We start from the raw sequence: 22285 nt of genomic DNA, 5'->3' as shown, positions 1-22285 counted from the left end.
CTAAAAAATCTTTAAACAGTCCAACATTTTTTTAGGCCCTGAGTTATATTTGGAGTTATTAATAATAAAAGTAAACAACATTTTTAAGGTGGGTATGTCTTTGAAATTAAAAAGTAAGACAAAAAAATATCAGTAAAACTGACACTTAACATTTTTTTTAAGACATATCATTTATTTGCACTTTGACATAAACAATAGTGTCAAAAATAGTATTATCAACAGAATGTGAAGAACGGTAAACGAAGTATATTTATTAGCAAGTAACACTTTTTTAAAATATGTAAAAATTTTTTTTTTTTTAATTATAATTTTATATACATATAACATCCTAAACATCATTGGATTACATAGCGCAACACGAAAAACGAACCGGTTTGGATTTCATAATACGATAGTTCGAATCGAGTCGAGCCCCATTCGGGGTTCCTCTTGCCTAGCTACCGTTTAAATATTATAGCGACTTAACGATTTAGTCTTCAATATTATTGTTGGAAAACGACTTTTTCAGTATAGGTATTTTTAAATGCTATAATAATCCTGGAGACATGAAAATACAATTTCCTTTCTATTAAGATAAAGCCAATTTGCACTTGAAATCTTTATATCGCTGAATGATACAAAAGGAGCTAATATATATATATATATATATTTTAATCGTAGTACTTTAAAATTTTGAAACTGCGCTTGCACTCCAAAATCCTTAAAATGTGGCCAAGTTATACTTTAACTGAATGATAAATATGTAAAAAAGTGACGCAGTATATTTCCACAATCTACAAAGCCAGTAGTGGCTTGGTTTCCTTTTGACGAATGACTTCGGTAAAGTTCCCATAAGGTGTCCTCTAATTAAATCACAATTCTTATCTCGGGACTAACCCAAGTTGCGAACTCACTTAATTTCCCCGGAAAGCACAACAATCTCGGGATAAACCAGTGAAAAGTGCATTTAGTGATTGGTGGGTATTTGGGATTAGGGGAGCCTCAGCTGATGACAGCCAAATGGGATTACCCAACTCGAATCGAACTGGGGAAATGCCCCGCCAGGACGAAGGATTCCGATGCCGAGGCCGTGCAACCCACGCAAAGAGGCGACCGCAAATCATATGGCGGCTGGGAAATGGGAAACTGGGTGTCGCTGAAGCCGGTAACGGTAACCAAGTGCGCAGGATCAGGCACACTCTCTCTCTCTGTTTCGCTTTCTCTCTCTCTCGCTCGCTTTCTCCGTTCCCGTTAGACTTCGGGAAAAACTCTACACATGAGGCTGGTTGAAAACAAGTGGTTGAGCGGGCGTAGTGCTCAGTATAGAGCGAACAGTCGTTTCGAGCTCGACTTTTTCCCGCTGACCGAGAGCACGAGCTGGAGCTGGAGCTGAAGCTGAAGCCCAGAAGCGAAGAGGAAGAACCAGAACCAGAAGCGGGAACAGGAGCAGGAGGAGAAAGTAAAGAAAGCAGGAGCAGGGGAGTGGAGACAGTGAGAGAGAGAGAGAGTGAGAGCGTAGAGCGTAGAGGACCCAGCAGCCAGTTCGCCGAGCAGTGAAATTCGAGGCGGGGCGCGAAGGAAGTGGGTGTACGAGTGCGAGTACGACTGCGACTACGACTACGACTACCATAAAGTGGAAATCCGAAACGCCTTGAGGAGAGGCAGCGACGTCGGCCGAGGCAGCGACTGCGACGCCGGCAGCGGCAGAGGGACACGCGTCAGGCGGCCAAGCAAAAGGCAGACAAACAGGCAAATCCTGCTGAGACGACACGACGAGTCCTTGCTCGTCGGTTCAAACGTGCGGAACACTCTTGGAGGCAGCCGAAAAAAAGAATATACCACTAGAAGCAAAGCTAGTCCACAAAACACCACTCACACTCACCCAAAACAAGGGAAAGTTTTCATCACAAAATAATAATAACGCAAAAAGAAAGCTAAACAAAGCATTATTATTCCCAAGAAACCCAAAACAATATTTTCGAAAAAATATCCCAAGATATATTCATCCATTCAAGTGCAGTGACTCGTGTGCAAAAGTTATCCAACCACAATCCCCAAAAAAAAAAAAACTAAGTGCCGCAAGCTGAGAGAGCTAAACACGAAATAAGTGCTAAAAGTTCCTTAAAAAATATTAATAACAAAAAACAAAATATTTGTTCAACTGCTTATAAAAATATACAAATTATACAACATAAATATTCTTTGCATTTTAACAAAAAAGTATAAGAGAGCAGCTCAAACAAACGAAAGAGGAAAACCAAAGTGCCGTGGAAAAACTAACTAATAAGCTTACTAAAAAATATATAAACGAACGACTGGCCAGTGTGGAAAAGCTATATTAAAGGCCTACCAACGTAAAAAAGTTAAATCAAAACCCGAAAGAACTGGAACTGCTAACCGAAAAGCCGACGGAAGACAGCAACTAGTTGTTGTCAGAGGCCAACAACCAGGTTCAAACGGCCATATACCTATACCCATATAAGAACCCATACCTATACCTACGCTCCGACTTCACCTACCCAAGCGGAACCCAAACTCCCTGGCCAGAGTAGACAATTGATTATTGATTTTGTCTAAGGCTGCAGAACTTCACAGCTTAACGCAAAACAAACTTGGCAGCAGGGCAACAAAGGGCGACGAAAGACGGGGGCAAAAAAAAAACACCAGTGACAAGAAAGGGCCGTTGAAAGGCAGCCAGAAAAACCGGAAAAAGTGGGAAAAAGCTCGGAAAACTGCTCCGGTATCGGCCAGTGTTGTGCAATGCCAGGCTTAGGCCGGCACAGTGTTGGTCAGCGGTGTGGGGCCTAAAGGCCCAGGCCGAAAAGCATCGAAATCCCATATAGAGAAACAATCTTAAAGTCGGGACTTTCCCCCACCACCACCACCACCACCACCAGCCCCTAAGACACCACCTGCCACCAGACTATCACCACCCACCCCGCGAATAGATTTCTTTCCTACCCCCCCCCTGGTATACCCACCCAGAACCGTCAAGATAAGCCGTCTAATCGAGAAGCTGCGCCAGACCAACAAACGGAAAATGTTCTGCTCGCTGGCCCAGACGCTCTTCTGCGTCCTGCTCATCCAGGGCGGCCTCTATGCCCTCCACCTGAGCGGAAACGGAAACGGCAATGGCAACGAGAAGTCCCTGGGCGAGGCGGCCAAGGCGGGCCAGGTGCCCAGCCAGCCGCTGGGACCCTCGACGGGAGTGTCCGCCGCCTGGCAGACGGCTCCCTCGCAGCAGCAGCAGCACCAGCAGCATCCCGGAGGATCTCCGCCGGGCGGTGGTTCCCTATCCGCATCCTCGTCCCATGGCCACCGGTCTGCCGCGGCGGCCGCCTTCGATGCCACCACCGTGCGGCTGAACAAGGAGATAGCGGACATGGCCCAGCTGGAGCGGGAGCGTCTGATGCTCCTGGCCCGCGCCAAGCAGACGGCGGAGCAACAAGCCCCGCCGCCGGCGGGCAGCCATCATCGCGGCCATCCCTTCATCGCCGGCCGGATACAGATGCAGCCCAGCGAGGAGCTGGACGTGGGCGACTATCCCGCCCTGCTGCAGCAGGCCGCCAGGGGCTACATCTTTGGCAATGTCCAGAAGCAGCCGCCCACTCCGATCAGCCTGGAGCAGGATTACGACCAGCTGCGGGATGTGGACAACAGGCCGGTGAAATACTACGGCCGAGTGGTGCAGCCGGCGGAGAGGGAAGAGCCGGCGGAGGCGATGTACGAACCGTTGCACTCCTTCGGCGACTTCGACGACTTCTCGGAGCTGGAGCCGGAACAGGAGCCGCACTTGGGCGAGGATGAGCTGCTGCGGGAACTGGATGCCTACCAGTATCACGGCCTGGAGGAGGAGCCACTCCCAGAGAATCCCTACCGCACGCTGGAGCAGCTGGAGCTGGCCGCTCCCGACTCCCTGCAACAGCTCTTTGAGCAGGAGCAAGAGCAGCGGGATGCCCCCTACAAGGGGACGCACTCCGCCGGCAAGATGCACAACCCGGGTAACTACAACATAAGGGTGCAGCAAAAGTGGGCCAGGAAGCGAAACGGGCAGGGAGTTGCGCATAATCCCGAGGCGGAGAAGCAGCTGCAGCGCCAGATCTTCGCCCAGCACTTCAAGCCGCAACGGAGTGGCAAACTATCGCTATCGGCCAACTCAGAGGCCACGGCCAGCAAGCACCTGAAGCCATCGAGTCGCTCCGGCTCCAAGGATACCGAGAAGCCCCATAATGAGCCACTAGGAGGCAGTGCATCCACCTCAGGCTCCAGCTCCAATGGCAAACAAGCGAGCGGCGATGGAAATCCTAAGCAGCAGGCGGAGCAGCAGCTGGACAAAAAGGATCCCAGCCACAAGCGATCCGGATCGGGATCAGCGGGATCCGTGGGATCGCCAGGAGGCGGCTACTCCGCGCAGCCACCCATCTCCCACAGCATAGCCAGCCAGCTGATGCTGCGCACCGCCCGCGGTCAACGGCAGTACGATGTGCCACAAATCGGTGAGTTTCAGATGCATATATAGTACTTTTTAGAAATGGGGGATAGGTTATAGGGTTTGCCCCCGTGGCAATCGATGGAACCAATCATCGGTCTGTTTCACCTGTGACCTTTTGCCGGCTGTCTGGCATTAATTCGATCCAATCGAACCTCCACTTAACGCCGTAATTCCCTTAAGCGCAGCACGAAAGCCCAGAACTTTCACCTCACATTATATTCACGTACTGCGACTGCAATTTATTTAATGATCGGAAACTTTGGAATCCCAAAATAGAATATGAAACTTTTAAACAGAAAATAGATGTTTAGTTCTAAAAAAGAAAGCAAAGCTTGAATTATTTAAGTTAAGTGAGAAAGTGGGGTTTAATCTAATAGGTTTACAGGGTTTATAACTATATTACTAATCCTAAAATAACACCTGACCGTTATAAAATGCCTTCCAAAATGAACTTATATGTATTAAATATTAATATATATATTAAAAAGTCCAGTGTACTATAATTACTCAGTCATGGTTAATTTAGAAATGCGTGTTAGAGGGTTAGGAAGACAACATTTGTTCCCAATAGTTGGTCAATATCTTTCCAATATCTCTGCGTTTCATGTCGCGTTAATTTTGTTCGAGTCGAATCGAGTGGAACCGGCACTTGACCCTCTCGTATACATGTACCCATTTTAGTTTTTTCGGTTCGAAGCCCCCGAACCAAATGGGCCAGGACCCCAAGGACAAGCCATAATCGGTCTATTTCCGTCCATATTTATTTTGCGGCAGTTATAAACGCGTATACCTAGGCGTATTTACCCGTTTCATTACGGCCGTTTGGTCGGTCTTATTATTCCCGGCCAAGTCCTGCATATTTCATGATCCAAGACGGTGCACTTCGGCCGGGCAATTTAATCCTTTTAGCCGGTTCGTGGGCGACCGGCTCATCAATCATCAATCATCCGGCGTTTAATAGATTGTCACTAAATCATTTGTCAACAATGGCCAAAGCGGAAAAGTTTTTGCAGCTATTTTCGGTAGTTTGGCCAACTTTTCAGCCCGTTATTTTTGGCCATTGCATTTAGCAAATTGGTCCGAGGATTACAGATGGAATGGGGCAGTGCGGGGAAGTTCGTCCTTGGCTTTCCTCCGTTTTTGGGCCGTTGTTAATCACTTGGCTGGCTAAATTACTTTACAATAAGTTTTGATGGTCGCCATGAATACGGAATGCGCTTAGAGAAAGTTGGCCAGGATTGGAACCGGCGGAAGATGACTGCCATGGTCTATGGTCTGCTGCTGCTGGTCCTGCGGGACAATCAATTTTAATTTTTAATTAACACTTTCAAGTTTAATGGCGACATTGTTATGGCCGTGAGCTAAATGCGATTTCATTGCTGGCCTGCCCAGAAAACAAAGGCGCAGGATGGCCAGAGCATAACTTATCTGCCAGCTTGGATTTTCCATTTGTATCCTATGAAAAGTCACAATTCAGTTTATTCTCCAGAGACAGTCTCTTTAATTGGTAAAAAAAACATACTAGTCATTTCTAATTCAATTTGAATAAATGCTGTTTATAAGTTAACGTATTTTAACGCCTTATTGTTTGCTTATAACACATTGTTTATAGCTCTTCCCTTTTAATTCTGTAAAATTCAAAACTCTTTATGAAACAACCTTAGATTAACATATTTCTTTGTTCTTATCTTTACTTGGAAAGTTCTTTGCTTTTATGTTATTTTGTTATTGTTATTTTCAATTAACGTTTGTGCACACAGGGGGCTAAACTTAAAGTGAAACAAAGGAGTAGAAATTTCCCGGGCACAGATTAGCCAATTAAACTAAATTGGATTAGTTGATTGTCTGTAGCTTCCTGGCTCTGTCACTTTCCTCCCTTTTCCCTGCGGAATTGGCCATCTTTGAACAATTGATTTGGCAAGGTTTCTGCAGATTGAGAGATGTGGCGAAAATTCAATATGAGGCAATCAATGAGTTTTCATTTTATGCGCATGTTTGCACAATTTTCCTCATTGTTATGGCTGTCGCTGTCTTCTTTATCCTTCTCCCTCTCACTTTCGCATTTTAGTATTTGAAATTTTTCCTTGCCAGCAGCTCCGCTTTCCCACATTTCTGCCTGCGTATGTGTGTTTGTTTATTTCCGCATAACGTCATCAAGTGTCAGCTGTGAAAACGTCAACGCTCGCCACCCGCCGCTCCTCACTTCACACTTTCCCTGGCGGTGGGATAGTTGGGAAAACTACAATTGTCCTCTAAGTGTTTACACTGAAAAACAATTATGCGGATGAAGAGTGCCCTCAAAGCCACACATATGTTGCCAAAAACGAAAAAACGGTAGCTAGGGATAAGGTGTGTGATCTATAATTAGGGAAGGATTTTAAAAAGTTTTCATATTGAAAAAAAAAAAAAGTGATTATAAATATAAAACAGGTTCCTCGAATCCAATTCACATTTAATATTACAGTAGAAGCTAGGGATCTATATCTTAAAAAGAAATTTAAAATGTTTTCACAAGGAAAAATAAAAAACTTTTATAACTATAATATGGGCCCTATTTTCCAGTTCCTATTTATAATTATATAACTTAAATTTATTAAAACGATTGTGTCTTAAAGTGATCTGTTTTAGTTTTCAAATACATAAAGTTATTAAAACTAAAAAAGGTATTCGTTTTTTAATAAATATTTTATTTTAAGATGGTTCTTATTTTCAGCTTGAGAATAAAATGTTTTATTTAAAACTTATAATATGTGTTCTTCCTTGAAAAAATTGATTTTACGGTAAAAAGAAGCTCCTTAACTTTGATATTTTGATTTGATGTTTTAATTCAAGATAGTTCTCATTTATAGCTTGAACATAAAATGTTTGAGCTTATACTAATAATCTAATATCTTCTTAGGAATTATTGTTATTACTTTGAAGAAAAATTCCTAAAATCGTGACACAATTTTTTCTGAGTAGTCACATCACATAAAGTCCTAATTCGGTCCCTAATGACCCAAAGAGTTTGCTTCTGTGCCGAAATTGTAAAGGAAAACGCTCCCGAAAAAAAGTAGGAAAAAAGCCATCACACATTTTCCCGGGAAACCTGCGGCTGCGTTTACAACTTGACATCATTAAAACGCGTTCACAATTTACGATCTGCTGGTCCGGTTTCCAGCTAATTTAGTAACAACACCCCGGGGGTCCTAAGCGACCGGACAGGACGCCTCCGTTTGACAAGTCCTTGCTCCCACGCCCACGCCTATGTCCTGGTTGTGCGAGTGTGTGTATGCGAGTGTGTGAGTGTGAGTGCGTGTGCGCACGCCTTTAGTTTTCCTTCACACTCAAACTAACATTTTCATACGCTGGCGGTTGATTTAATTTGTAATTTGAGGACCGCTCGGTCCTCAAGTGGCCACTTGGCGGCGGGAAGATCATCGATTTGTGCGGACGGCGGTCCTTCCTCATCGATGGCTCCTTCCCCGCCCCTCGCTCCTGTCAAATATTACGCAAATTAGTTGGAAATGGATATTGGAGATGCGTCCATCAGTCTGTCGGTCTGTCCGACTGTCTATGTGCCCTGGTATCAGTGGCCAACCTCGACCTTTTTCCATTTTCCGCGTCATGTGCGTGTTGCGGCTGCAGCCGAGCGGATGGAAAATTTTACCACAGCGACAGGTTGTCTGCCGCAACTTGTGGGTTCCGCCTCCCTTCACTTCTGGTGGCTGTGTGCCCCCATAATCGGGCATGGATATGCAAATGGTCGATTTTCAGGACACTTGGGGCAGCAGCGAAAGATCGGACAAATTGGGCAAACACTGGGTTTTTTTCGCCGACAGATTGGTTGATCTCCATGGCAGCCCTTTTTACTATTTTGTAAGGCATACGGATTTTTATTGATCCATGGGGTTGCAAAAACATTTTTATTATTTGTGAAAATATAAGCTTCATAGCTTTTTTATTAAAATAGGGCGCATATAAATACATTTTTTCCCCAATATTTCAGTAGACTGATTTTATCGATAAATAAAATAAATGTTGTACCTATCTACCTGTATATCAAAAGCAAATATTATTAAACTAAATTAAATGTGTCGGACATTCGGTTTTGTTCACTTATTTAGTTTATTCCAAACAACAGCTTGGGTGTGTAAACACTTAATTAAAGTAATTATGTAACTATAGAGAAATGTTGCAAATGAACCATAGTTATTTCATATAATATTATAGGTATCCTAAAGATACTCCTAGTCTATAGAACTTTTAAGAAAAAGCTATGTGAACTTATAACTTTAATTTAGTAATTAAAGTAACTATGTTACTAAAGGGAAATGTTGTATTGAAACCTTAGTATTTACATATAAAATTTTAGGTATCCTAAAGATACTTTAGGTCTATAGAATTTTTACTTAAAAGCTATGCCAACTCTTAACTTTAATTTTATTTTGAGCATCGTAAAGATACGTCAAGTCTGTGGAATTTTGACATACAAGTTCTGTGGACTTTTAGCCTTTTTGGGGACTCCCTTATTGCGTACACGCAGCCTGCCCTTTGACCTATTCAGATTTTTTTTGGCACATCAATGCCAATGGCAGGGCACACTTTTGACATTTTCTGGAGGCGCCTAAAATACTCTCGCCGCCAATTTTGTCACGTTATTACGCCGAACCATCCAGCATTTTGGGCTTTAAATCCAGAACCTGGCCGATGGCTAATTACGGGGCAAACCCCCGTTTGCATTGCAGGCGACCAAATGAACTGGAAGCAATAACGCCCCGGTCACGCCCACACACTGAATTTGTTAATGAGGTGGACACAGTTTCGGGCCCAGACCGTTTCGGCCCGGCAAATTAGCCTTTTGACTTAATGCACTGGCCAAAAATAAACAGAAACGTGCTGGAAGTGGACAGCGAGGCTGGCCGGCCAGTAGATGAATCAATAAACAATGACATCATCGCCAGCATCCAGTCAGTCAGTTAGTCAGTCAGTCAGTTAGTCAGTCAGCCAGTTAGTCAGCCAGTCAGTTTGCCATTTAGTCAGATGGTGGGGGGATTTTACAGCTTTAGAACCCATAGAATAGCCCCATCCTTCGGACCGGGCCTGCATATATAATTGTGGCACACGACAACAACGAAGCTGGGGGGAAAATATTTACATTAGCGTAAGCCCGGGAAGAGGGGCGTCGAAACGGGGGGCTCGGGGGCGCGAAGAGGGGTCTACGCGGCCATTGAGCAGGCCAATTGTCTGGGTGAGAGTGTGCGTGATGGTGGCTCATTCAGCCAGTTTGACGACAGCAGCCCAAAAGCCAGCCAAAGTTTTGCTTTCTTCTTGCGTCACAGAACGGTCGTCTGGGATCCGAGAGACTGACACACTTATACTTATACTTATATCCATACTTATGCCCACATCCCATATATTATATCTACATCTATATAGAGGCGAGCACTGTATGAATCTCCGGGCAGAGTGGCTAAAGGATTGTGGCATGCTGCTGAATAAACATGGCGAAATATAGTATCAACTATGGGGCAATAATGAACCACACCAAGGCGGAGATTGTTGGCCAAAATCTATAATAAGACATATATATATATAGTATATATGGTATATCCTATTTGGCCAGTCAGCTCTTAGTCATCCGTAATGAAGAGCGGAAAGAAAAACAGAAAAACCAGTAAAACTCTTCGGCAAATAAATGTGGCTGAGTAATCGCGGGAGAGTGTGTGTGTGTGGGTATGTCCTGTGTTTGTGCTAGAATTTTTTAGTCAATGAAGCGTCAAGGACTTTTTGCTTATGATATATTTACCCAAAGGGGCTAGAGAGAGGCAGAGGTAGAGACAGAGACACAGAGAGAGCAAGTCCTCAGCCACAAAAGATGATGCAATGCAATCAGGAGGCGGCTGGCAAGGAAGTGCGGGTAGTTGTGGCATAGTAGGTATGGCATCCTTGTTGTATCCCCGGCGTGCTTAATGAGTTGTGAGCTGACGCGGAATTTATGAATGAATTGCGGAATATGTGAGTAGTAGAGTGGAGGGGGTCCCAAAGAGAAGGAGAGCAGGCAGGACGCAGGACGAAGGCAGTTCCCTAACCAGATTCCAGATTCCCCCACCAGCTTCCCCTGCCATTGTTTTAGCTCCAAGTGAGCGGAAAATTAACCAAGTGTTAGCAGCTCCACGTAATTGGCCTGCTTGGCTTATGAATAATGGCTTATTTACTGGTTATACTTAGATGTGTATATTCTTAGATGTGTATATTTAGAAGTGGAATAGCATAAGTAAGCGGAAGCCTACATATCCTTATTCGGCTGTTTTGCATTTGATTAATATCTTTTTTATTGGCTACCCTTAAACGTTACTTATATGTATTTAAAATAAGATAAATCGAAAGTCGTAGTATAAATATAATTGAAAAGGTTTGTGGGATATATTTTTTAAAGAAGATACGTACATACCTCGTCATCACACGAACATGCCATCCTTGCTTTTAATAATATTTTAAGCCCCTGGGGCATCCACGCAAATTGCAATTTAATTATACCCTATTTATTTGTATATTGATACCATGAACCTGAGTTCTGTGTTGGGTCTATCGTCACGTCGTCATTGGTAAATGACGCATGTCACCCACCGGATTTGTGAATGAAAATCTATACCTGAAGCTGAAGTTATCGTGGGAACAAGCAAAAAAGTGTGGGAAACAAAATTAATTTATCAAAATATTTATTAGCAACACAGGTGTGGGCGATGCCCTATTACAAACTCCAAAGAGTGTTCTGTAAAATTAACTAAAATGTTTTTCGGATTTTATTAAATCAGACGATTAAAATATTTGATCAAAAATGGCTATGCTAGCCATGAATGTACATAGAAAAGAAACTATTTATCTACATTTTTATTTTTGTTCTATAAAAAAGAGAAGTCCTAACTTTTTATTGAGTAAAGAAACCATATTTAAGGAACCTTGTCCCTCGTTCATCACCAAAAGAGTTGGGTGCGACCTCCCAGGACTCTGAACTACGCAGATACGCAGTCGTCCGTGTCCTTGAAAATGCCAAATGGGAATGGGCATGGGATTGGGTGGCGAACCCAAAAAGAGTCCAAGAACAATTGCGAGGATACAAATTTGGCTGGCAGACTGGCAGAGTTCTCAAGTGCGCACACACAGGAATGACATATGCCGCCAGTTTTTTTGATGGGGACTCCGCCCGAGGAAAGTGGGGATAGTGGATGTGTTCCATGTGCGTCACAGGTCATGGAAATCAAACGCAATAAAAATCCACAGACCACCGAACAGTGAAAACTGGAGCAGGCAAGGGGGGACGAGGACTTTCTGTATGTGTATATGTACCTACTTATAGGAGGCATCACTGTGGCCAAGTGCATAGTCATGCTAATGCAAATTATGGCTTATTTAAGCCGACAGCACCGCATCAGCAGGGCCTACTTTAAGGTGCTGGGCTGCATCACTTCAGCATGTCGCATGCATGGCAGAACTAAAAACTGAAATTAAAAAAGTGGAAAAAGCACTGGAAAAGTAGCAAAGAAAGCGGAGAGCTCTTGGCCAGGTCGGGGGATTGGGGTATTGGGGGGGTCGGGGAATGGGGGAATGGGGTTAGAGGGACTAGGGGTTTTGGGAGCTGCCTACTTAAAGGCTTCCGGGCCGGCAACTCGCAGCAGCCGTGCATAATGAGGCTGGCACTCACACAGCTGCATGCATAATTTAGCAGGAGCTCCGACGGTCTAGAAGGGGTTTCCTCCCAGGATACTGGGTTCTGGGTCCTGGGATACTTGGATACTGGAGCACACCATCTCCTCAAAGCTGCCGCAGAGTGCAGAATCAGAGCGGAGAAAGCTGGGGCTTTTCTTCCCAAAAACGCCGCCGGCTGACCTTTTCCCAGCTCATCGATCTGGCCGCCCCCCAATTTCCGCATAATCATCGTCATTGTCGTGTAATAAGTGGATTGGTTTGGGTTAGGTTCTGGGTTCAGGTCCGAAATTATGCAATATTTATGCGGGGTTTTTGTTTATTTTAATTCACAAGCAATTTGTCTGAAAGACATCAAGAAAGATATTATTTTGCTGCCCCAGCTAAGAAGCAAAAACCTGCTGATACTTTTCCATCAATCATTGGCTTCTGCCGCCATCGTTTTCGCAACGTGTGTGCTGGTACATTTCTCTCTGTCCTCAGTATATGCACTGAGAAAAATTAAGTACAAAGAGAGAGGAAGAGTTTGAGGCCACGACAAAAGCAGATTCTTTATATAAGATATATAAAATTTATTATGAATTTTTTGAAAAGATAAAATAAGTTATTTATATCCTATTAATCGGTTTAAAAGTAAGTTTAAAAGTAGATTTTTAAGAGAAAAGTATTTACTTATACTATTTCCTATAAAGGTTTAAACGATATAATAATATTGATTTGAATTGTTATTTGTTTGCTTAAGACGAATTCGAAGGAATTTCTCGAATTAAAATCAGAAGAGGCTAGTAGATAAATTACAAACTACTCAAAGGCTAGTACGTTTTTAAAGAAATATGTTTCAGTATTTTCGGCTGCGTGTAGAATATTTAAGTATCCGACAGCCAGGTGGCAGAAAGCAAGGCAAACAGTTGCCGGAAAAAGCTGGTTGGAAACGATGAAAATTGCCAGGTGAAAAATGCGGGGATGGAAAATGCCAGGCCAACACTTGTTGCCCGCCGCAGACCTAGAGAAAACCTGGAGCCACACCTGTCGGGCAGCAGAAAATACCGGGAAATAAATAAAATCGAGAGGAAAAGCCATTGTTTTCCCAGAGAGTGAGAGGGGGACTTCCTCTTCCTGAAAAACAAGGGGGTCAAATCAAGTTGACCTTTGGCCATAGTGGACAAATAAATGCTGCTGAGATAATTTCCATGGCCAGCGGACCGCTAACGAAGCCAGCTGGCGAGATCTTTAAGCTCGAATAAATCTAGCTGAAAAGCTTAATCCAGACCACAGCGGCTGGCGAATAAATGTCAGGCTCTGTCACCGCCCGATTTCCCACGCCGGCGGTGGAGGGCTTTAGTTGAAATTGACAGCTGGTTTGCAATTAAATAAGATTTATACTCCGGGAAAGGCCGAGCCAGCAGAAACCGCACAAGTCGCAGCAATCTTGGCCATTGCCATTCGCAAGTTTCTGCATTAATATGCCAGTAGGTGACTCCGCCAAATGACCTCGGGCTGTCAATGCGGGTCGTGTGCGTAGACCAAATATAGCCACGAACTTTGCTAATGGATGCACACCATGTCAAATTGAATTTACTTCGAGCCCCAGAAATAATACGCCGCTCCGGGAGATTTCTCATGTTTAATTTATCGCCCGTCCTTGTCGCTTCACATTAAGCAGGTGAGTTGACAAAAGAAGCAGACCTGCAGAAGAAATCGCTCGGGGAAGGCTTTATCATCAGCCGAAGGGCTCGTAGGTGGGGTACTTTTTAAGACCACACTTAAATCCCCCGTTCATGGCTGAGCAAATACTCGAGGCCCTGGCTTTGGTTCAGTGGTTTGTCTATATACAGACCATCTACCTATATACCTCGGCATCTCGACAACAGCAACACTTTCTTGTGGTATTATTTTTATCCTATACAGCCACAATTAAGCGATGGATGATCCTGCAGAGTGGAAAAATAGCTAAATTGGTTTTCTGCATACCTTTTACCATTATATTTAAATCCCCCCTCTTCTCACAGATTTTCAATAATAAGATCTAGTGTTTTCTTTGAGTGCCATGGGGGTTGTGAGGTCTACAAAGTGGCGATACGCACTTTCTCCAATAATGCTCGGCAGACCCTTACTTACATAATTCAATTTGCGCGACACTAGCTAAATAATTTATTCTAGGCCCGCCAGTGACGTGGCCAATTCTATAATATATATAACGATGCCAAATCGAGTTTGGGCATCAGTGAAGCCCATCCTGGAAAATCACCCGACCGCCTGGACAACCACTCATTCGGGCTGAAGCATTGTTTTCCAATCAAAAACTAAACAAAACGCAAACACAGGACCCAAACACTTGAGCCACTGCGTAAGCCATAAACAAACACGGCAGAATGACAATGTGAATGGGTTTCGGGGGGGGGGGGCAAGTTGGGGTAAGAAGTGGGACTTCTGCTGGACGGCTGCTTCTGGCCACATGAATGGGACTTGGCCTGGCTGTGACAGTGGCTACAGTGCGAAAGCTGCCAGAGAAACAAAAGCCAGCCGTTTCGGAACGGAATGGAACCGATGTCCATGAATGGCCGCAGCTCAGTGGGAAGGGGGGGTTGTGGGGAGGTTGAGGAGGTCAAATGGCGATGAGGGGGCGGAACTGGGGTTAGGAGGCCTGTCTCCGTTTAGAAAACAAGTGAGCGTGGGACATTTGAATCCTGCTAGGGCTGGCTCTCCATTCACTGGTACTGGAATCTCGAAATCCTTGCTGTGATTTGGAAAACTGTAGCACTGACCGTTTTATATAATCTGGTTACTAGCCATATCTTTCACTTAAAGGCTTATAAAGTTAGTAAAATATATGACAAGCCTTTGCCAATCGGCTTAACAAAATTCTATTCAATTTTCAAGCTGCCAAGCCTGTTGGAATAAAGTGCTTAATATGCAATTGATTTATTGCCTTAAAGCTGATAACTTTATTTTGATTTTAATAATGTTATCTGGTTTTTACTCATTTTTTGTGAGCTTAAATTGCTGTTATCCTATCAGTCACTCAAGTTTCAAGCACACATTTTTCAAATTTTGCAATGGCTTTGATTTTTGTTGGGATTTTATTTATGGCACTTCTAGTAGCACTTCTTTTTTATATAATAAGTAAATAAAACAAAAAGTAGAGAGGTAAAATTGGGATTCCATAAATACATAAAATATTATTGGGTCTATTAAATCTAACCAAATGAAATGAGTTTTAAGGATCAGTTATGTTTTATTTCATTTTGCTGTATTTATGAAGGCTTATTTAAAGTTTTTTTTTGTCTAAATTGATGTACTTGTCCTTCTTTTATTGCGAAAAATGTTTTATGTTATTTATTTCAAGGAGCTGCCGTCTTTATACTTTCACAGCTTTCACTTCGGTTTGCTTTCTACCTCTTACACATCTTATGCAGTTTTCTCTCTGTATTGACAATATACCTTCACCGTAATAGGATTTCTTTTCAAAGTCCTCTGTGTTTGTTCAGTGCAAGTATTTTCCCAGAATTTTGTCTACTTATTGTTTCTATTACCAAGAGTTTTCAGTCACTGGTTTTGGTCACAGTTCCCGTCACTGGCTGCCTAGTCGTGGCCTATATCAGCCGGTTAGCATCTTGTTTACCCATTTGCAACGCTTGACAGTTTTCTAAAATATGCCAAGGCGGGCGGCGGTGTGCGGCAGTCTAAATCCAGCTAAGGTCAGAGTTCAAATTGAGTTTGGCCAGGAAATTAAATGGGGGAGACCGGTGGGGGATGGAGCTGTATGGAGCTGGCAGGCTAATGAAAAGCCCTGGCTGCTCTTGGGGTTGCTCAGCTTCATCTGGGGGCTGCCCGAGCTGCCAGGACGACCCCTCGTCGTTTAGGCCACCCCTTTGAAGGTGGAAGCCTGCACTTGTCTGCTGCACTCCTTCGTCCTTCGTCCTGCGCTTCCTTTCTCCCGGCCTTTCCCCGCTTTCCCCGGCCTGGCTATTAATATTGCCAAAGGTGCGCACTCTTTGGTACTTAAGTGGCTGCCGTCTGGGAACTGTCAACGGGGGCTGAACTCCCCTGGCATTGTGTCATTTGACAGTCGACATCTTGGCTGCACCTTTGGCCCCCCCGCCCGGCCCCTCAAGAGATACCCCTCATTTCTCTTTGTTTTAACCCCCGAGAAGCCCTATGCCAAGGCTGAGACCTGGCCAAGTACTAGGGGATGTCGCGCGGAAATTAAGTAACTAAGTAGAGCCCAGGATTCAGCTATACTTGTTCTTCTTTTTTTTTTTTGGGGGGGATTTGAGCATAATCAAAACTTTTCATTACGCCCCCCAAGTGCGGAGTAGAGTATATTTCACAATAAAAACTCTCAGTTCATCGTAAATATAAATAAAAGCATTAAGGGCGCAGGTAAGTTGCGTGGCTGGGGGAAAAAAAAGCAAAAGTTTTATTGTCATAGCGCCCAAACAAGGCATAAACTTGCCTTAAAAGTTTAAGCGGCCTTCGTTCGCATTTTCCGTCCCGACTTTTATATATTTCGGTGCCTATTTTTAGCCACTCGTAGTGAAGCTGCGCAGAAACTTTCCTTCCAAATCCAAAGGCAGTGGGGGGAGAAAATATAAAAATTGTGTGGAAAATTACAGTGCAACTTTTCGACCAGCCCCACAGAAAGCTACAACAATTTTAATGAAACTTTTCCCAGCTCCATTGTCTTGGTGTTAATGAAAAGTCGGCAGCTAAGCGGACTACGTGCCCAGCAGTGGGTATCCCCCCCTACAAAAAAAAAAAAAAATGGATTCGTAATATTAATAATTTGAGAAAGGCGAATGAAGAAAAGGTGGGGGTGGAAGAAGTGAAGCCAAACTTTTCGAGGAAAGTACGTAAACCCCCCGATTACGACAACCCAAAAACCCGCGCACAGCACCGAAGCACTAAAAATGTCAAAAGTTATAAATAATTTTCCATATAGAAAAGTGTGATATGTTCAAAACATGTTGTCAGTGCACCGCAGAGTCCGAGCCATGTGGCCGCCAGGATCCCTAATCCTATACCTATCCTTTCGAGATTCCTGTCCCAGTTTGCAATTTGCGAGAAATTGCCAAGGCAAAAACTTCAAAGTAAACAAACAAACACATCACCAGCTGCCAGCCAAAAACGAGGAGTTCGGATTGTTGGATAGTTGGGGAGTTTGGGAGCTTGGGAGTTAGGAAGTTGGAAAGTCGGGAATCCACGGCTTCCACGAGTTATGTTGATTTGCACATGTTTATGTCCAGTTAGGAGCACCAGCACCTGAAGGCGGGGTCTTGTTTTGCCGCATGACTTTTGGCAAAGGGATGGGAACGGTAGCGAAGACATGAAATTTTTATGGCCACCAATGCCAGGAAAACAATTGCGAAAAGTAGTTTTGCCAAATGCGTCGGACACGTACATCGTACACGTATGCCAAACAGGAATGCCTGCCCCGGGAAATTAGAGCGGAGTGCCACCGACCGCACCGACCGGAAATAAACGCCAAATGTATTTAGAATTTTGTATAAATAACTTGAGGCATGCCCCAGTCGCGGGGGCAATTTAAATTATTGAGCGGCATTGATTGCCGCAGTGAAGGAGCCAGAGGTCCAAGGATCCAAGGATTCGGGGGGTTAGGGCGGTGGCCAGCCACTGTCGATATACTGACGCAAATGCCTGGAGGGGGGGGGGGGGGGTTTCGACCACGATAATCATCATTAAAGCAACCGCAGGCCCGAAATTATAACCATTACAGTTATAAATAAAATGCGACGACGGGTCGTGCCCCCCAGTAACGCCCATTCAAAGGGGCGTGGCCCGACCACTTGGCACACTCTCTCGCCTGTAATTACTTTGATTTGCGCCAAGGCCACTGGCGCTGGATTTTTTCTTTTTATTCCAGAAATTGCATGATCCCGACAAGTCCTGAATTTAATTTGCAAGTGCTTCTGAAATATCCCCGGTTTTTTTTTTTTTTGGTTAATTTCCATGACGGCCAACAGTGGACTCTCCATTGCCAAGTTTGAAAACCCCTGAGGATTGCGGCTGACGTCATAGGCAGACGTCCTTGAGAGTGAATAGAAATGGTGGTGGGTGGTCTGTGGGTTCCAGTTCTAGTGGGTTGTCAATTAGCAATTGCCTGGGTGTGAAATTATGGGTTAAACGACGATTGTGGGGTGTGGGGGGCTTGGTTTGGATAGTGTGGCCAAGCCCAACTTCGTTTTCACAGTCGACTGCCCGTTGGGCAATTAGTAAATTGTTCCTTTTCCCTGGGAATTGCAGAGCAAACGAGATACATCGTTCGAAATTCGATTGAATCTCTCCCGGTTATCCTTGTTTCCCATTAGTGCACCTCCAATTGACATGCCTTATTCGATTGCCCCTTTTGTGGCATTTCCAGTTTATCCTTGCTTCTTCCTGTGCCATTTGACCTGACAATTACCGCAACAGACTAAGCTGATTTCGCTGCAACTCTTTTGCAAATGCCACAATTGGTGGGGGCGATTACCAAGAGCATTTGTGTCACATAACCAAAAAGCCTGCCTTCGTTTCGGTTTAATTAGATATTAATTGGTTGGGCCGCAGCCATCACTCAACAGGTGCCGCAAAGCCGAGGAAAATTGAAAAAACCTTTTCACCCCTGGAAAAAAATTAAAATAAGAAGGGGAAAAAAAAAACAAGAAAATGCCAGCAAAGCTCACCCATTTATTCAAGGCGTCAAGCGAAGCGGAAATGACGAGGTCGCGGATGGGGCCGAGGTGGCCTTTTATCCTTCTCATTGTTGCCCGCGGAGGTTCAAGCCTTCGCGGATGTCAACCGCAACAGAAGTTGTTGCTTTACAGTGCGGGTAATGGGTATAAAACCATCTCTGAAGTTGGTGCCTAAGGAACTCCACCTTGGAGAATGATATACTACTTAATAAATTAACATTTTCTTGATGTATTGAGAATAAATTAACTTAAATTAATATCAAGATGTGTATTATTATACAAGTCTTCAAACATTTTTGGAATAATCCTAATTGGTCCTTTATAAAAAAATAAACAAAAACAGAAGTTATTAAAAATATAAAGAAAGTAGATAACTCAAAATCTATTTTTTAATATTTATCATTATAACCAAAAAATGTATTTGGGAATAATTCTTCACTTCGTAAATTTTCTTTGGTAAATATTTGCCTTTTTTTTCTCTCAATGAGCTTTATAGCCTCGTCGCGCACTGTAAGCGAGTACTTTGCGCCACCGCGAAGTGAATGCCACATGATGTAGACAGGAAAAAAAGGCCAAAAATGGGTCTCCAGCTTTGTTTCCTTCACATTTCCGTCGCGCATTTTGCCGTGACTTAATTGGTGTATGCCCATCTCTTTCGCTCTCAATAGCCCCCTCTCTTTCACTCTTCGTATGCGGTTAGTGTACGCGTATGCATAATACAAATCCGCGCGTTTGACGCTTTTCGACTTTTCTGTGTGCGTCGAGCCTTTTCGCTTTTTTTAGCGCCCTTCTCTCGCTGGCTGCGCTTTTATTTAAAATAATTTTTGTCGTGTTGCTTTGTCGCATTTTAATCTGTACGGAGCACGCGATTACCTTTTCCTTTAAGGCCCTAATGTATGTGAGAATTCCGGCAGCAGTCAGGCGATAGCGCGTGTGTGTGTGTGTTTGCACTGAGAAAAAAGGGGAACAAGTTCGAAATTAAGATGAGTTATAGTCTAATGAGTTATACTATCATTTAACTATTCCTTTTTTTGTTAGGAATAGAGTGTATTTAGATGAGCAGTAATTAACTTCCTATGTAGCTGGCATTGCAAATAGCCCTACCCATTCCCTGCCGCCACACGCACAGTATACCACAGCAGTAGGCACACACTTCTTCTTGATTTTTTATAGCTAAATAAAATTAAATGTTGGGCATTTAAAATAACTATTCTGCAAATCAAAAATTAAATTTAAAAATTAAAATTATAATAAAATTCTTAAATAGAATTAAAATCTTTAAAACCATTTCTTTCAGTGCAAAGTTCTTGTATGGCTGGCATTGTCGCTGGTTAAGAACGATTTACATACAAATCGTTAGCTTTTGCTGGCTCTTTTTTGTCGGTCGACGTCGACACATACAAAAATAACGCGACTTTGTTTTATTTTTAACACACCGCCAATTATAAACAATACAAATAGGTATGTGTGTGTGTGTGTTCGTGCCGCGGCGTCTGTGTGTGTTAGTGTGTAACTAAGTTTAGTCATTGTTGAAATTAAAATAAAAGGCTGGCTGGCTGAAAGAAAGGCAAGTTAATTTCACCGCTTTTTTCCACCGTCTTTCGCGGTTTATGCAAACACTGAGGATGCAATTTAAATGCAAATTCGAAATTCATACGAAAATGGCATTCTTGCCTTAGTTCAGGCCAAAATTTATGCATAGATCTGGGGCTACACCCAAAAAAAAATGATCATAGAAACTAAACTATTCGTACATTAAAACTAAACTATTGAGTGTCAAAAATATCTTGATAAGATGCGTATTAACCTTATGACACCGAAAGTATTAAACTGAAATTTTCGAAGTTATCAAAGTTAAACTAACGAGTATACAATTTATACTCACTCAGTGTACTGAAATTTATGCTGATAGTTTACTTTTTATACTATTTAGTATAAAAGCTATATTATGTAGTCTCCGTTTTATACTATTTCGTATACATTTTATACTAATCTAGAGGGCCGTAGTATACTTTTTAAGCTATTTATCGAAATCGTTAGTATACATTTGATACTATTTCGTATAAAACTTATACGATTTCCCCGTTGCCTGTAGTATACATAAAATTTATACTATTTTGTTTTTCGTGGTATTCCAAACCCAATAAATTCAAGTTGTATGTTGTTTTTCTTTTATTTCTATTTCACATATTATTTTGTTATTATTTCATAAATTTTCATATTTTGCGCAACATACATAACATGTTTTAGCTCCTTTTTTTTTATATTCCTTTACCTAACACGTATATACAGACTAAAATAAGTACAAGCAACAAGAGTAGGGGCCGTGATTGCGCGGTATCACCGCAAGGTATTGCTTAGCGCAATGGTAGCCACCTAGGCTGTAGCTTCTCTCCTCTCCTTCTCGATGCGACGCAGCGTTCGCAGTACACTCGCTGCGAAGGCTGCCGTCGCTGGCCGAACTCTTGCCCCGGTGGTCTTCATCAGCATTTGGCGATCAGACCCGAAGCGGCGACATTAAAATAGGACATGCTGATCGTCCTCAACAATCCCACTGCCGCACTCTGGACAACCGTTCTCCGTGTCGTGTCCAAAGCGCTTAAGGAAGCTTCGGAAGCAACCATGTCCACTCAGCGCCTGCGTGGGGTAGAAATCTACCTGGCCGTGCTTCCTAATTACCCTTGCATCCAGCGTCCAGCGTCCCTTGCTGGAGTTGTCCCAGGCTGCCTGCCAGTTGTCGACGCTCTGCATCCTGGCACTCCTCTTCACCTCGGTCTTGGTTCTGTGGCTCCCGCACCAGTTCACATAGGGGAACTTGGCCTGCAATGACGAGCGCTGCGTCGTCCGAGATCGTCCGGATGGCAATAATAATTAACGCGTCAAGCAACGCCAACTCCGGTAGCATTTTCTGTGTTCGTATACTCGCTTTTGTCCTGGTTTCACACCAAAATATATGTTCGAATAATCGCTATTGTCCTAGTTTCACACCATGAAAAACTATTTAATGTTCAGTATACTATTTATACTACTGAGTCTCACTCATATAATAATTAGTATAAGCTTAATACTACAAAGTATACAGTTGAAACTAATAAGTGTTGAGTTAATACTTACATTTTTATACTAACTTTAGTATACTTTTAATACAACGCTTATTAAGTGTATACTTTTGGTTTTTTTTTTGGGTGTATAAATAGCAGCGAGCATCCGTTTATTAAGATTGATGATGAGTGATGTGGCTGAAATTCAATTTGATTTTCCCCTCGACAAGTTAAGTGGCAGCCAGCTCACATTTCAATTACCCCAAAACCCCATAATTAAGCCCATAAAAGGGGGGGGGGGGATGGGCAGTCAGTTTTATTGCGGTTCGAATTACCAGGCAGGATTCAAGGAGCAGACTCTTGAACTTAGCCAGCTTGCCCAAGACTTTCCATAA

At 43.3% G+C, this 22285-nt stretch overlaps 1 protein-coding gene across 1 annotated transcript in view; it reads left to right on the top strand.

Annotated features, from left to right (window-relative positions):
- The first annotated feature begins 1332 nt into the window (after positions 1–1332).
- LOC119550311 overlaps positions 1333–22285 on the top strand; it is a 33612-nt gene continuing 12659 nt past the window's right edge. Inside the window, exon 1 of the mRNA XM_037858912.1 lies at positions 1333–4475. Within this exon, the coding sequence (XP_037714840.1) occupies positions 3020–4475 (1456 nt within the window). The 5' untranslated portion in view covers positions 1333–3019. The remainder of the gene's footprint in view (positions 4476–22285) is intronic.

This window comes from Drosophila subpulchrella, chromosome 2R, assembly GCF_014743375.2.
Source record: "Drosophila subpulchrella strain 33 F10 #4 breed RU33 chromosome 2R, RU_Dsub_v1.1 Primary Assembly, whole genome shotgun sequence".
Taxonomy (NCBI): Eukaryota; Metazoa; Arthropoda; class Insecta; order Diptera; family Drosophilidae; genus Drosophila; species Drosophila subpulchrella.
Note: the sequence above shows the minus strand (reverse complement) of the source record. Positions and strands in the feature narration are given on the sequence as shown.